Source organism: Eptesicus fuscus, chromosome 14 (assembly GCF_027574615.1).
Source record: "Eptesicus fuscus isolate TK198812 chromosome 14, DD_ASM_mEF_20220401, whole genome shotgun sequence".
Classification (NCBI taxonomy): Eukaryota; Metazoa; Chordata; class Mammalia; order Chiroptera; family Vespertilionidae; genus Eptesicus; species Eptesicus fuscus.
Genome location: NC_072486.1, coordinates 60,284,382 through 60,297,618, shown reverse-complemented (window position 1 = coordinate 60,297,618; position 13,237 = coordinate 60,284,382). Strand labels below are relative to the sequence as shown.

Below are 13,237 nucleotides of genomic sequence, written 5' to 3'. Positions count from 1 at the left end.
CCAAGTCTGAAGAGAGGTCTGGCTGTGTGTTGGTGTCCACGGCAGGCAGACAGTGAGCTGAAGTCAGAGGTGAACCGAGAGCTACTCTATTAGCAACCGGGGACCCAGGATGGTCTGAAGTCCTCAGAAACACAACGAGGCGTGCCCATTCCAGAAATAAACGCTCTCTAAATTATCGCTACGCATTCTCCTAATTGTATGGCTGGGAAGTTAAAGAAACAGGTTGGGAAGACACACCCCGTGTCATCATCCCCAGCCGCTGCTCACTCTGCCAAGCAGTTGAGTCCCCTCCCAAGGGCACTGAGAGGGCTCCTCCTCTGGGTGGGGCACTGGACCAGGTCCTCGGGGTACAAAGACAGATAACCAGAGGCCCCGGACTCTGGCAGACGTGGGCCCAGCTCAGGCACTGCAGCATGGCCACGCCGCCACCTCTGTGAGTCCCAGGCGTCAGGAGTGTGGGGGGAGGGAGAGCGCTGGCTGGCTGGAACCCTGGGCTGTGGCTGCGCCACGATGCTGGCAGGTAGTTGCGTCCACTCAGCTCCATACTCAGAGCTCTAGGAACCCACGGGCACCACTGGCAGTGTAGCTTGGACATAGAACTTCCTTCTCAGCAAGTCCGAATTGCGCTGGTGCGTGGACACAAGCTTTGCCCACTGGCTGAGGTGTGTGGAGAACAATGAATCAAGACTCAGGTGATTGGAGGAAGAGCAGGGTCTGCAGGATCAGGGGTGGGGAGGCGGCCAGAGCTGAGTGCTGAAGGGTCAACAGCCTTTGCCTCACTTAGCATGGGGACAGCAGTTCAGAACCAATGGTGCCGTTTATGGGACACGTCTAAGGACCCATGCATGTGGAGGCCGTGGAAGGAAGAGGCTGGAGAGGCACACGCAAGACAGGAAATGAGTTAAGAACGATCTGGCACACCATGCTAGGGCACCTGGGGTTGAACTGAGGGCCACAGAGACAGGGGTGAATGAGAAGAGGTGGGGAGCCCTGCCTAAGACAGCTAGCTGCCTTAGGACCTGGGGCAGGGCAGGAGTTGTAGGGGATGTCCAGGAGACAGACCAGAGAATGCTTGGAGATTCGATAGGGGAGAGGAGCTGGGGCTCCATGGTGAGCCCCAGGTTTGTGAGAAGGTGTCTAGGGAAAGAGAGGGGGTTCATCTGCAAGCCAACCCTTGTGAAGGAGACAATGGAACTGAGTATATCACTGGCCCAGCTCCTGGAGGGTCCCCCACCCACCAGCGGATGCTACCCCGGGAAGCAAACCCTCCTGGAGGTACACAGCACCTCACTAGCTCCGACCCTCGTGCCCTGTGCTTGCTGGCAGGAGCATGGTGTGTGCACGTGCACACACACACACAAACACACACATAGGCACACACTCAAAAACACACACTCAAGCACACACATTCGTGCATGCACCTCATTTTACCCAGGCTGGGGATCCAGAAAGCTTTGTAGCAACCCCACCCCCCCCATCCTTGATCCAGTCTTTCTACCACCATCCGTCCTCAGACCCATCACAGGGAGCTTTAGGAGGGCTGGCCTAGGAGGGCAAGGCAGGAAGGAGATGCCCACAGGCTGGTTAGAAGTGCTGGAGCCAACCCTCATGATCCACGAGGGAGGAACTCCAGAGCCAGACGCCTGTGTTCCACCCAGACCACCTTCCTCCCCCGGGGCACCGAGAGCAGGTTCTCACCAGGAGCACATGCCACTCTGCACAGAGCCGGCTCTACCTCCAAGAGCAGGGTCCTGAGCAGAAATCTGGAGGAGACACGACCTACTGCTGCACACATGCTGGCAGGTGAGTCCAGGGAGCAGGGCCAGAGCCTGAAGCCCTCAATGCCTGGCCACACAGAAGCACATCATGGAAGAGCTGAGAGGGCCATGACAGGACCAGTGTCACCGTCACCTCAAACAAGGTCTGAAAACCTGCCCCAGGAGCGGAGACTGTACCATCTAAAGAGGCTTTGTTAAAAAGTTTATTGTCTCAGCAAGTTCTAAAACATAAAATAATTGAACGATGACATGTGGTGCCTAAAAGAAGAAATTCCTAAATAGAACTGTGCCGTCAGCATTTCGGGCTCCAGGTCTTTGCAAACTGAAACGCGCCCGCACTGGCTAGTGTTGCTACGTGGGTAAGTCCGGAGCTCAAGGAAGGAGGTTGTGCTATGCCACTGGATTTAAGAGAGATGAGCTAGAGCTTAATGGATATTCTTGAATATAGAACACAGAAGCCCCGGTGTCACCTGGGCAGTGTGCTGGGTAAAAGAAGAATTAAAAAGGCAGGTGGTGGGCGGAGGAAGGGGGGAAAGTGACCCTGGTATTCATGTGCATGGCACCAAGAGAAAATTGCTAGCCCTGACCTCCCTGGCAACTCCTGCCCTGCAGCCCGGTGCCCTGCTCCAGGCTCCAAGCACAAAGGACAGACACTCACAATCCAATTTGTTACACTTCCACCTTGCAGGGAGAGAGGGAGGTGAACTAAAGAAGAAGAAAAAAAAATCCCATTATCTTTATCTGTGCTTCCCATCAGGTGCAGCGGAAAATGCAAACTGGGGAGACAGCTGCTGTGAACTCTTTATATTTCACTCAGAAGATAGTGTATCTTTTTATTGCATACAGGAATTACTTATTTGAAAAAAATATATCCTTTCAGCAGGACTTGAATGGCAAGACAGAGGGGGTGGCGGAGTTCCGGGGGCTATTGATAGAGCATTTGCATTAAACCTGAGGAATCTCTGGAGGTCAAGGCCCACTGAGGAGAACGCGTGGGCTGAAATGGGTGTTCCCTCCACCTCCCTGTCGTGTGACCAGGGCCGAGGCACTGTGCCTCTCTGAGCTGCAGATTCTCCTTCTTCGAAATGGAAGCGAACAGTACCAATTATTTCCTCCAGGGAGGAGACAAAAGATTTCTCACGGCTCAGAAAGAGGGCTGTCCTGCCTTCTGCTACACTGGTGCTCCCATGCCGGGCACAGGGCTTGCCTCTCATGATGCTCTACGCTGGTTGAAGAGTTTAGCAATGCAAGGAGGGTACCTGTACCCAATACCTGTGGGTGGAAAGGGACATACACCTGGTGAGAACAGCCTCAGGGATAGCAGAGGGGCACCCTCGGCACTGTGCTTTGAGAGCTCCCAAAGACCCGTCAGTCCAGCACAGTCCCCATGCCCTGCCCTGTGATATCTTTCCGTCCCCCAATTCCAGCAGACTGAACTGAAGGTGGGCCCGGCGTTCTTCACTCTGGCTCCCGCGGTGGTTAATTTTATGTGTCATCTCGGCTGGGCCGTGGCACCCAGCTATGTGGTTAAACATTACTCTGGATTTCCTGTGAGGAAAATCATCATTTTCTAGATGGGATTAACATTTGAGTTGGTGGACTCTGAGTAAAGTAATTGTCCTCCATAATGTGAGTGGACTCATTCAATTAGGCGAAGGCCGTAGGAGAGCAAGAGATTGGCCTCTCCCCGAGCAAGACGGAGCTCGGCCTTGAACTGCAATGCTGGTTCCTCCCAGCCAGCCGGCCCACCTTGCAGGTTTTGGACTTGCCAGCCTCCATGCTATAGACTGGATGTTTGTGTCCCCAAACTCCCATGTTGAAATCCTAACCCCAGTGTGGTGATAGAGGGAGATGGGGCCTTTGGGGGGTGATTAGGTCATGAGGGGAAAGCTCTCATGAATGGGATTAGTGCCCTTATAAAAGGGACCTCAGAGGATCCCTGGCCCCTTCAGCCTTGTGAGGACACAGGGAGAAGGTGCCAACTTCCTCACCAGGCACCAAATCTGCCAGTTCCTGCTTATAAGCCACCCAGTCTGTGGGAAGTCATAGCAGCCCCAACGGACTCAGACTCCATAACCATGTGAGCCAATTCCTTAAAATCTCTCTGCATATCTATCTTATCTATCTATCTATCTATCTATCTATCTATCTATCTATCTATCTACACATTCCTATGCACATCCTATCTATACACCTCTGTTTCTCTGGAGAATCCTAAGACCGTTCCCCATCTGGGTTCCCGAATGCCTAGGAAAGTCTGCTGAATGGGTGTGGGGAGGAGTGGGAGACCTCCAGTCTAAGAATCAAAGAATAAAAGCATCGGGACTGAGGGGCTAGGCCAGGCCAGGAGCCACAGTGGTGAGGAAAGGCGGGGCGGGGGTAGGGGAGGTAGGGTGTTAGGACTGGATTTACTTGGGGCAATTATCTGAGTAATTTTAAATACCTTTGCTTCCTTCTGAGCTGGCCTGGGCCAGGTGTCCTTGCCTTGCGGGGGCTGATCTCAGGAGGGGACGGCAGTCTTTGCCCAATGCCCTCCGCTATGGGAGGAGGAGGTCTGGGGAGAAGGAAGATGGGGGACGCTTGGCTGTCTTGCCTCTGCCCAGCCCATGTGGCTGCGCCAGTCCTCTCCCTTCCTGCCTGCTGTGTGTCCCTTTGGCATAGATTAATTTTTTACAACAATCACACCTTCCATTTGTAAATTGCTTTTAGCCTTTCAAAACACTTTCACCTACAGGATGGAAACCCGCTCTCCTTGCCTCCCTCTCCCCCTGGGGGTCTGGAGGCTGAGTCTTTGTGCGGAAGCAGAATCTGGGTCTCTGAGGGACCCAGCTTTCGTTGTTATGCGATCTGGCTGTGGCAGAAAGAAGGCCAGAGAGAGGGGGCAGCTCCACATGCAGGATTTAATAGAAGAAAGGACATTCCTCAGAGGAGCACCCATCATGCAGCCGTGGTTAGCATTCACATGACCATGGCCCCCTTCCCGGGGAGGCTCTTCTTTGGCCTCCTCCCTTCAGCTGTCCATGCTGCGGAGGCTTGTCCCCCAGGCTGTCCCCGGGTCCTGCCCCAGCACCTGCGATAGGAGGTGGCACTTTGTTCTCTTGGTGCCTGAGGTGTGAGCACTGGGACCCAAGAGACCTGGTCCCCTAGGACGCAGGCAGCCTCTCCTGCCTGAGCAGCCTCTAGCTGCCGACGGTGCAACCCTCAGGCAGGTCCTGGCTGCCCCCCAGGCTTGGCTCGGGCTGCCTGCACCCAGGGTGGCCGGCAGGAGGGCCCTGGCTGAGCTGGAGCGGCTGCCTCCACTCCAGGGTTTTACCACTGTGGCTGTGGGAAGCTGAGATCATCCCATTAACTGTCTGCTTTGCGGGGCCTGCACCCCCAGGCCTTTGAAGGAAGCGATTTTCTGAAGCAAACAGGGTGGGGAGGCCTGGTCCTGAGCAGCACCTACCAGCCATGAAGGGGTCTCTCCCTAGGAAACCACCTGGCACAGAAGTGGTGGCCCCTGGACCTGCTTTCAGGGGGACCCTGGGCTTGGGCTTGAGCTGATGCTGAAGGACGCCGGCTCCGTCCCTCCTGAGATCCAGCAGGTGTTTGAGCCACGACAGGGTGGGCTGTGTGTGTTCTTCCCCACCCACCTGCCCTGCGCGGGGAAGGGAGAAGGCGTTCCCGGGCGGAAGCTGTCTCGATGCGGCAGGTGGAGGCTGACGCACACACCTGGCGCCCACCTTCGTGGGAAGGCCCCCATCCCCAAGCACCAGAGCACAGTTCTGTCAGCACCGCACGCAAGAGCGCCTCTGGGGTCCAGCACCACCTCACCGCTGCAAACTCACCTCCCAGCACGAAGTTCCCGCAGCTCCTGCTCTGGCCCCACTGCGTCAGGATTACCCTCCCACCCGAGTTGCAGAGAAGGACACTGAGGAGCCAAGGTGGCCCCTGCATGGCTCCCACAGAAAAGCTAAAGGAATGCTGGGTGCTACCTGGGAAACCCACTACGGAGCAGCCACTGAATTGCCTGGGGAGGGGGACCATTTTCTCACCCACTGCTTCTGTAACAGGCCCCTTCGCATCATCCCTCCCGGGGATCTTCATGCCAACAGTCACCCGCATGTGGACACAAATGTCCAATCTGACTCTAGGGACCACTGCCCCAGAACACACATGTGGACACACTCACCCACCCCACCCCCAACTCTTACATTTCCTTCCTTCCTCCCTTCTCTTCCCTTCCCCTCCCCTCCCCTCCCTTCCCTTCCCTTCCCTTCCCTTCCCTTCCCTTCCCTTCCCTTCCCTTCCCCTCCCCTCCCTTCCCTTCCCCTTCCTTCCTTCCTTCCTTCCTTCCTTCCTTCCTTCCTTCCGTCTTCCTTCCTTCCTTCCTTCCTTCCGTCTTTCCTTCCTTCTTTCCCCCCTTCCTTCCGTCTTTCCTTCCTTCTTTCCCCTTCCTTCCTTCCTTCCTTCCTTCCTTCCTTCCTTCCTTCCTTCCTTCCTTCCTTCCTTCCTTCCTTCCTTTCCCCCTTCCTTCCCTCCAGAAACAACATTCACAGAGACACCTTCCAAGTGAAGGAGAGCACACACTTGCCCAGTCTCTGTCCCCAGGCATCAGGGCTCTAGGCACAGGACCCGACACATCCTGCCAGGAGCCCAGTGAGAGGAGCGGGGTTAAGTGAAGCAGTAAGAATTGAGGTGAGTTGGCAGAACTTCCTGGTCCTGTGTCTTTAGCACCCGAATTTGGGTGGGGCACTGCAGTGGGAAAGAGTGAGGATTCGCTGTGGGTTTTAGAAAATAGCTCAGATGCCCATGTGTCTTGGATGGCTTAGCGGATGCCAGCTTAGAGGCCAGATGTATGGATGGATTAGCGGCCTCTGGAGATCCTCCCACCCCTATGTTGCCACAGTTCCCCAGACACAGCACATACACACATCAGCCTTTCTGTCCGTGGCCAGGATCAGCAGACAGACACGCACCGTTTCCTCACTAGTAGTATCCTCACACGCAGCACTAGCAGCAGCCAACCCTTACTGAGGGCCGGCACTGCACTAATCTCGAGGCAGGTACTACTATCTCCACTTTATAGGCAAGAAAACGGAGGGACAGAAAGGTTAAGTAACTTGACCAAGGTCACACAGCTAGAACTTGGCAGCTCCAGGACTCAAAGTCAAGTGTGTTTGATACTGACCCAGGATGCCACACCGCCTCTCTTCAGCACTGGTCCCTTTGGAGCCTGGGGCTCCCTGCTAGGACTTCCCAGGGAGAAAGCGTATTAAACAGGCAGGCAAGTCATAACTGGGTCTAAGAACAGCTGGCCCTACGTGGCATGCCCTTGTTTATATAGGCTCTGCGATCTATTCATGGAACATTCAAATCAAATGTCACCCTGCTCCCCAGTCGGTGCCAGAGCTCATTTTTCTCTATTCTTCCCCCACCCTCCGTCACTGACCCAGATCCCTCACGCCTTAGGTAGTCAGCAAAAAGTACAGGCACAGAACAGAGGGAAGGGCAGAGCCTGGGGGCACAACAAAGGCTGTGGCAAGACCTTGAACCACCCAGACTCAGACTAAAACCTCCTCACTGCAGACATAATACCTCCACGCCCACCCTCAGCTCCTCAAAAATACCCCTGAGGCTGTCAGACGGCAGCAGACTGCAGCCCTCCTCTGCTTATTGCTCACTCAGTGGCCACGAAGGAGATCCCCCTGGGCCCCTAGGGGCCGTGCGTGCCTTCTCCCCGAACCCTGGCTCCACCATTGAGTACGAGGTGCTTCCAACCACTCACAGGACAGCCCTGGGTGGTGCCACTCACCCAGGTCCATATCTGCAGCCTTGGGCCGGTGGGAGCAGGGCACGTTCTTGAAGATGGCATCCAGAATCTTCTCCTTGACCTGAGTGATGGTGTCACAGTTGAGGATCTTCACTGGGACCTCAGGGCTGTTGGCGTTGTCTGGGTTGACACAGCTCAGGACCTGGGGGAGGGGGAGAGAAGCACATGGGGAGGGCAGCCGGAAGGGCTTGGAGGGTCCCTGCAGCACCCCGGGCCCCTGTCCCCACCAGCTCTCCCTCTGCAGGCTGGACCGGAGCGGGCTGGGGAGAGCCCAACACAGCTGAGCCCAACTGTGTTCTCAGCAAGCCCTCTGCCCTTCTAGTCCTACAAGCAGCAGGAAGGCGCTGTGACTTCAGGGTCATTGCAGGAGTAGGGGCTGCACACTGAACAATCCTGATTTTTTCAGAGAACCATGTCCAAGTAGGAGGAGGCAGTGAGGGGAAATCTGCATGAGAATGGACACTAATGCATGCATGTGTGCGCTCTACACACACACACACACACACACACACACACACACACGTGCAGAGGTACCTTCTCAAGTCCACACCCAGACTCTCACCCACCGCTGAACCCGCCCACCCCCATCTGAGTGTGTCAGCCTGTCTTTCTTGTTCTCCCTCTCACACACACTCACACTAATGTGAATCTGGTGCCTTTCTCTCAAGATTTCGTAAGCTTCGGGTTTATGAGGGTTTGGGGCTGAGTGGAGGTTGCAGAGGCCATATGAAGCTTAATGTATTCTTTAAACATTTCAGGTTCAGGCCTCCTGAGACCCCTGCCTGGCTTTGAACCTGAAACCTTGTGTTAGGGGAAGAGGCTACCCTGGCTCAGGACCTCAACTTCTCCTTTTGGAACTAGTCAGAAAAGTTAAGACTGCACCAAACTGTATATTTTCCTTTAAAAACTTCTGGGATGTTTCCAAAGGTCTTTCTTCCCTTGCTGTTCTCAGAGGCTCTCTCTGCATGGCTGAGGCTGTGGGGGGTCCTGGGGGACCACAGTGGAACGGGCGCATGCTGTGGGGCACAGGGGCTGTCTAGTCGCCATGTCACTCTGGGCACCTGCACCCTCCCTCCGACCCTGCTGCCTCTCCTCCTCTGAACTCGCACCGCACCCCCCACCCCAACCATTTCCCAATTGCACGTCTGGTTTGCAGACTCAGACAACAGCCTTCCCCCCTCGCCCCCCTCAACCCCTCACCCCCCTCACCCCCACTCCATGTGGTGGCAATCAGAACCCTGGCCCCTGGATGCCTGCCTTTCATTAGCAACCAGACTGCCATGAGCTCAAATAGGAACATGCTTATTCCATTAAGAAGAAGGAAAAAAACCTCCTAAATCTGTAAAACCAAAACTCTCATTCTCAAAATGTCCTAAACGGAGAACAATGGTGGAAGGAACTCTGAACCATGTGTCGCTCTGAGTGCCCTCGCCAGCCACTTTGTCCTCTAAAAGCCTCCTGGACCCTCCCTGCCCCCTCCGTGGCCAAGCACAGCCGGCTGCTCCGTGCCCTGGCCTCCCTGCTGTCCTGTGTTCCGGGCCTGCCCCAGGCAGCGAGGCAGCCTGTTCTGGGCCTCCTCCACCAAGAGACCAAGAGGAGAGGCTGTCGCCTGGGCATGATCTCCTGACATTTCCACTTGCCCAGGGTTCATGGGGGCCCTGTGAGAACTCCATGGAGCTCAGGGCAGGCAGAGAAGCAGCAGTGGCCACACTGAGGGACAGGATTCCCAGCCCCGGCCAAGCCACAGCTCCAGCCAGAAGTTTCCTTCCCACCTCTACTCCCATGACCCTTGGCTAGTTTCTGAGCAACTTCCTGGTGTTTGTTTTTTTTTTTTCTGCTCGGTGAGGGGTTTTTGTTAAAATGCAGATTCTGATTCAGGAGGTCTAGGATGGGGCTTGAAATTCTGCATTGTAGCAGGCTCTTAGGTGAGCATCTAGCAGGCTCCCAGGTGATGCAGATGGGCACTCCCAGCAGCAGGGCCCTAGTCTAAGTTCTAGTATCAATACAATTCATCACTCAGCACTTAAGAGGGGCAGCTGCTATAAAGCGATATGTCCCCAAGCCAGTCAGCAGCTGTCTCATTCTTTGTGTTATCCCTTCTGCCAAGAACAGGGTCACCATCAGTTGGCCCAAAGCACCCTGGGCTCCCCCAGCCACTGCCGAATTCCACGACCTCCTGTCTTTTTGCGACCCCTTCCCCTTGGAGACTCGGTCAGCCCTGTGTGCTGCTGTCTAACACTTTCTTCCTTTCCGGTCCTTACCAGCCTTGGGGCTACTCCCACTTCTGAGTGTGGGAGTTTCCTTTCACAGGCCTAAAGGTGGCTGTTAAATCTCCCTGCAGCCAAATTTCTTCTCTGGGCAAAACAATTGTAATTTCTTCCCCCATTCCTCATGGAGCCTCTTCCCAGCGTTTCCACTTTCCTAGATGCTCTTCCCTGACCCCCTCCGACTTCCCCACGTGCTCTGTAAGCGAGCCTGAATGAGCCAGCTGTGCTAACGACACCTTAACCTATGGAATAAAAGACCCTGCAGTTTGGGCACAGAGCATTCTTACAGCGCATTGTGTTGGATGCAATATTGGGGGAGCCACTGATGAGATGGGAAAGAAATGGAGCAAAGGGGGAGAGATCCAGCAGAGATGTTTCAACAGTAGTTCTGGCTCATTAAGAAGTCTCTTCAAGTCTCTATTTTTGGAAGGATATTTTCCCCTTTCCCATTTTACTAGGAGCCTCTAATGCTCTCCTCCAGAGCAGACCATGCCTGCAGGAAGCAGGGGCCCTGGCCCCACGCTACTCCTTTAAAGCTTAGCGACTGAGCCAATCCTGGCGAGTCTGTGGGATGCTGTTGGGCTTCCCAGGGCCTCTGAAGATGGAGTAACAGGTGCATCATGGTCACATCACTCTCAGACAGCAGGAACGGCTTCGTTCAGAGCGGCAGGGACAGTCCCCTAGCTGGCCTCCATGTCTGGGACTCTCTCTGTCTCGCCGACCCTCACGTCTGGCTCTGCCATGTCCAGCCTGGCCTGCCAGGTGCCCCATCCCCCCCACAGTGCATGTTCAATCTTCTCTGTCTTTCCTTGAGCATCACCCCCCTCCCCCAGCAGTCGACATTTTTCTTATTTTCTCAGCCCCTTTCCACTTCCTGTCCCCTTCCCTATGGAAGGCCTGGTGGGAGATCACAACACTCTCCTAAAATGCCCGAGAGAGGGCTCCCTGGCCTGGAGGGAGCGGGCAGCCAGCGGTCAGGCTTGGTGGCAGCCAGGCAAGGCGGCAGGGAGCGCTTGCCCCGGCCTCAGCACCTTTCCCTCCTCTCCCACTCCATCCTCTGCACAACTTCGGGGCTGCATACTATTGTCATCTCTGCTTTCGTGGGGTCTAGTATTACCCCCATTTTTTTTTTTTCAGATAAAGAAACACAGACTTGGAGAGATTGAGACTAAGATGAACCCAAACCACCCTGCTAGCCAGAAGCAGAGTCAGGGCTCCAAGCCGGGTCTGCCTGTTTCCAAGCTCCATGCTCCTACAAGCTGAGCTTTGCTGTCTCTGAGGTCTCTGTCAGGAGGTGGGGTCTAACCTCCACAGAGGGGATCCCCACCTTCCCTGGACAATGCCTCCACCACTAGGCTCTCCTGGCCTCACGTTCCACAGCTCGGGGCACGTCGGATTTGACTTGAACCAGTGGGCACAGGTTGGCCTCAGAACCACGAGGAACTCTTCCCGGGTTCCGCTCCTTCGTGCCCCCACCTGCTCTCTGCGTGGAAGTGTCCACTCTCCTCGCTGGGAGAATGGACGAGAAAGGAGGCGTTCCTTCTGAGGGGTCAGACAAGCAGCAGCTGGCAGGGCCTCCGGACCCCACGGTTCAGCCCACTAGACTTTTGCTGAAGTGTTGCTCAGGTGTGTCTGAGCTACTGGTCCCCGACCCAGGGGCCCCGGAGTGGTGGTACAGAGGACATCTGGGTGACAGGCACAGGTGGAGCAGCTGGCTGGACCTTTGCAGTGAGCAAACCTGGAGAGGTGGCTTTTCAGCATTTCCTCCGTCCCCTCTGCTGGGCAGGGGCTGGGCACACCAAAGCCCGCTGACCCGAGCCCAGGGGAAAGGCTGCGGGGCTGGCTTACCAGGGTTTTGTAGTCGATCTGCTGGCGGATGAGCTTGTCCTCACTCAGGGAGTAGCGGGCCTCACCCGTGATGGCATCGATGGGCCCCTTCTCCATCTGCTGTTTGATGGCGCAGAAGAGCGAGAAGAGGGGCTCCCCGGCACACTCCTGGCGAGGGGAACAACCATGCTGGGCGGCCGCTGGACCACCGGTGAGCAGGGCCCAGCCTCCCACGGCCCCTGCCTCTCCAAAGGGCTGCTGTCTGCTCCTCTGGTTTGCTTCTCTCCTCCTGCTCCCGCCTGCTTTACTCTTGGGTTTTCACTCCCGCCTTCAGAGGTACGTGTCCCTGGGCTCCTTTGCCCACATTGTCCTCTCCCACCTGCCCTGTCCCGCCACCGTCCTGCAGCTCTTCTCTTCCTGCCTCCCACCCCCTCTTCCTGGCTCTCACCCCCTTTGCCCCATCCCACTCCACCCGCTTTCTCTGCAGCCCCATCTTGAGGCCGCGGTCAGTCCTCAGTGCTGTGACCTCCTTAGCAAACAAGCCAGTAATTGGATGTCGGGCAGCTCTTCCAAATCGCAGGCGCATCGCCACGTATCTGCTGGCACAGCAGCTGCTCTACCAGCCTGGGACCCTTCTCGGCCTCAGCCAGTCTGGGGCTGGGAGAGGCAGGGGGGAGAGGAAGAGGGGAAGCAGGGAAGTAGGGGTGAATTGGATTTAGCTGAATGGCTCCTGTAGGATCCTCTCAGAGGCTCGTCTCTGCTCACCCCGGAGAAAGCAGCCTGCGGGACCCGTCCCTCGAGATGGGACTGACGGCGAGGCTGTGACATGTCAGGAGCCCGTTCCCTCAGTGACGAGGGGAACTGGGTTTCTTTGGGGGTACTAATAGCCAGGCCCTGGGGGTGGTGTAGACTTAGGGGCCGTGAGGGGAATGGGGCAGGCTGGGGAGGAGGCAGGGTGGTGCCCAGGCTGGCAGGGAAACGGGGGCAAGGCCAGAAATACCCCCACAGCCAAGCGTACCTTGAGGAACTTGTAGAGCAGGAAGGTGAACCAATTGGTCAACATCTTCTCGGCCACTGACTCAGTCCTGTCACCCGCCACGCGGGGGCCAGCAGAGGAAGACAAAGATAGAGGCAGCCGGTCAGACCCCAAGACTGGGTAGGCAGGGGAAGAAGTCTGCATGGGTCTTGCTGCTTAAGGTTTTTGGATCAAATCCTGAGATCCTAAAGAATACCGCGTCCACGGACCCCCAGGCACCCCGTAGCGATGAGACAAGCTCTGCCTGCGAGGCTGGGAGGTCTGCTCTGGGCCTGGGCTCCTGGTGGGTTTGGTGGGAACAGGTTAGCTGTGCTGGGCCCTGTCTGTGATGATGAAAATGCCCTGTCTGCTGCCCAATAGCCACCAGGCATATATGCCTACGGGGCAGTTGAAATGCGGCCAGAGCATCTGAGGAGCTGAATTTGCATTTTATTTACCTTTAATTAATTTAGATTTTATAAGTCACATGTGGCTCGTAGTGATCACATTGGGCCTTAGAGAACTTTATAGTTCATTT

General features: G+C 55.9%; 1 protein-coding gene across 1 annotated transcript in view; it reads right to left on the bottom strand.

Annotated features, from left to right (window-relative positions):
• The window catches only part of PLXNA4 (plexin A4), a 345,488-nt gene that overhangs the window by 18,556 nt on the left and 313,695 nt on the right, over positions 1 to 13,237 (bottom strand). Inside the window, exons 22-24 of the mRNA XM_054726089.1 lie at positions 12,703 to 12,769; positions 11,706 to 11,852; positions 7,573 to 7,732 (exon numbers count right to left, since the gene is read on the bottom strand). Coding sequence (XP_054582064.1) covers positions 7,573 to 7,732; positions 11,706 to 11,852; positions 12,703 to 12,769 — 374 coding nt within the window. The remainder of the gene's footprint in view (positions 1 to 7,572; positions 7,733 to 11,705; positions 11,853 to 12,702; positions 12,770 to 13,237) is intronic.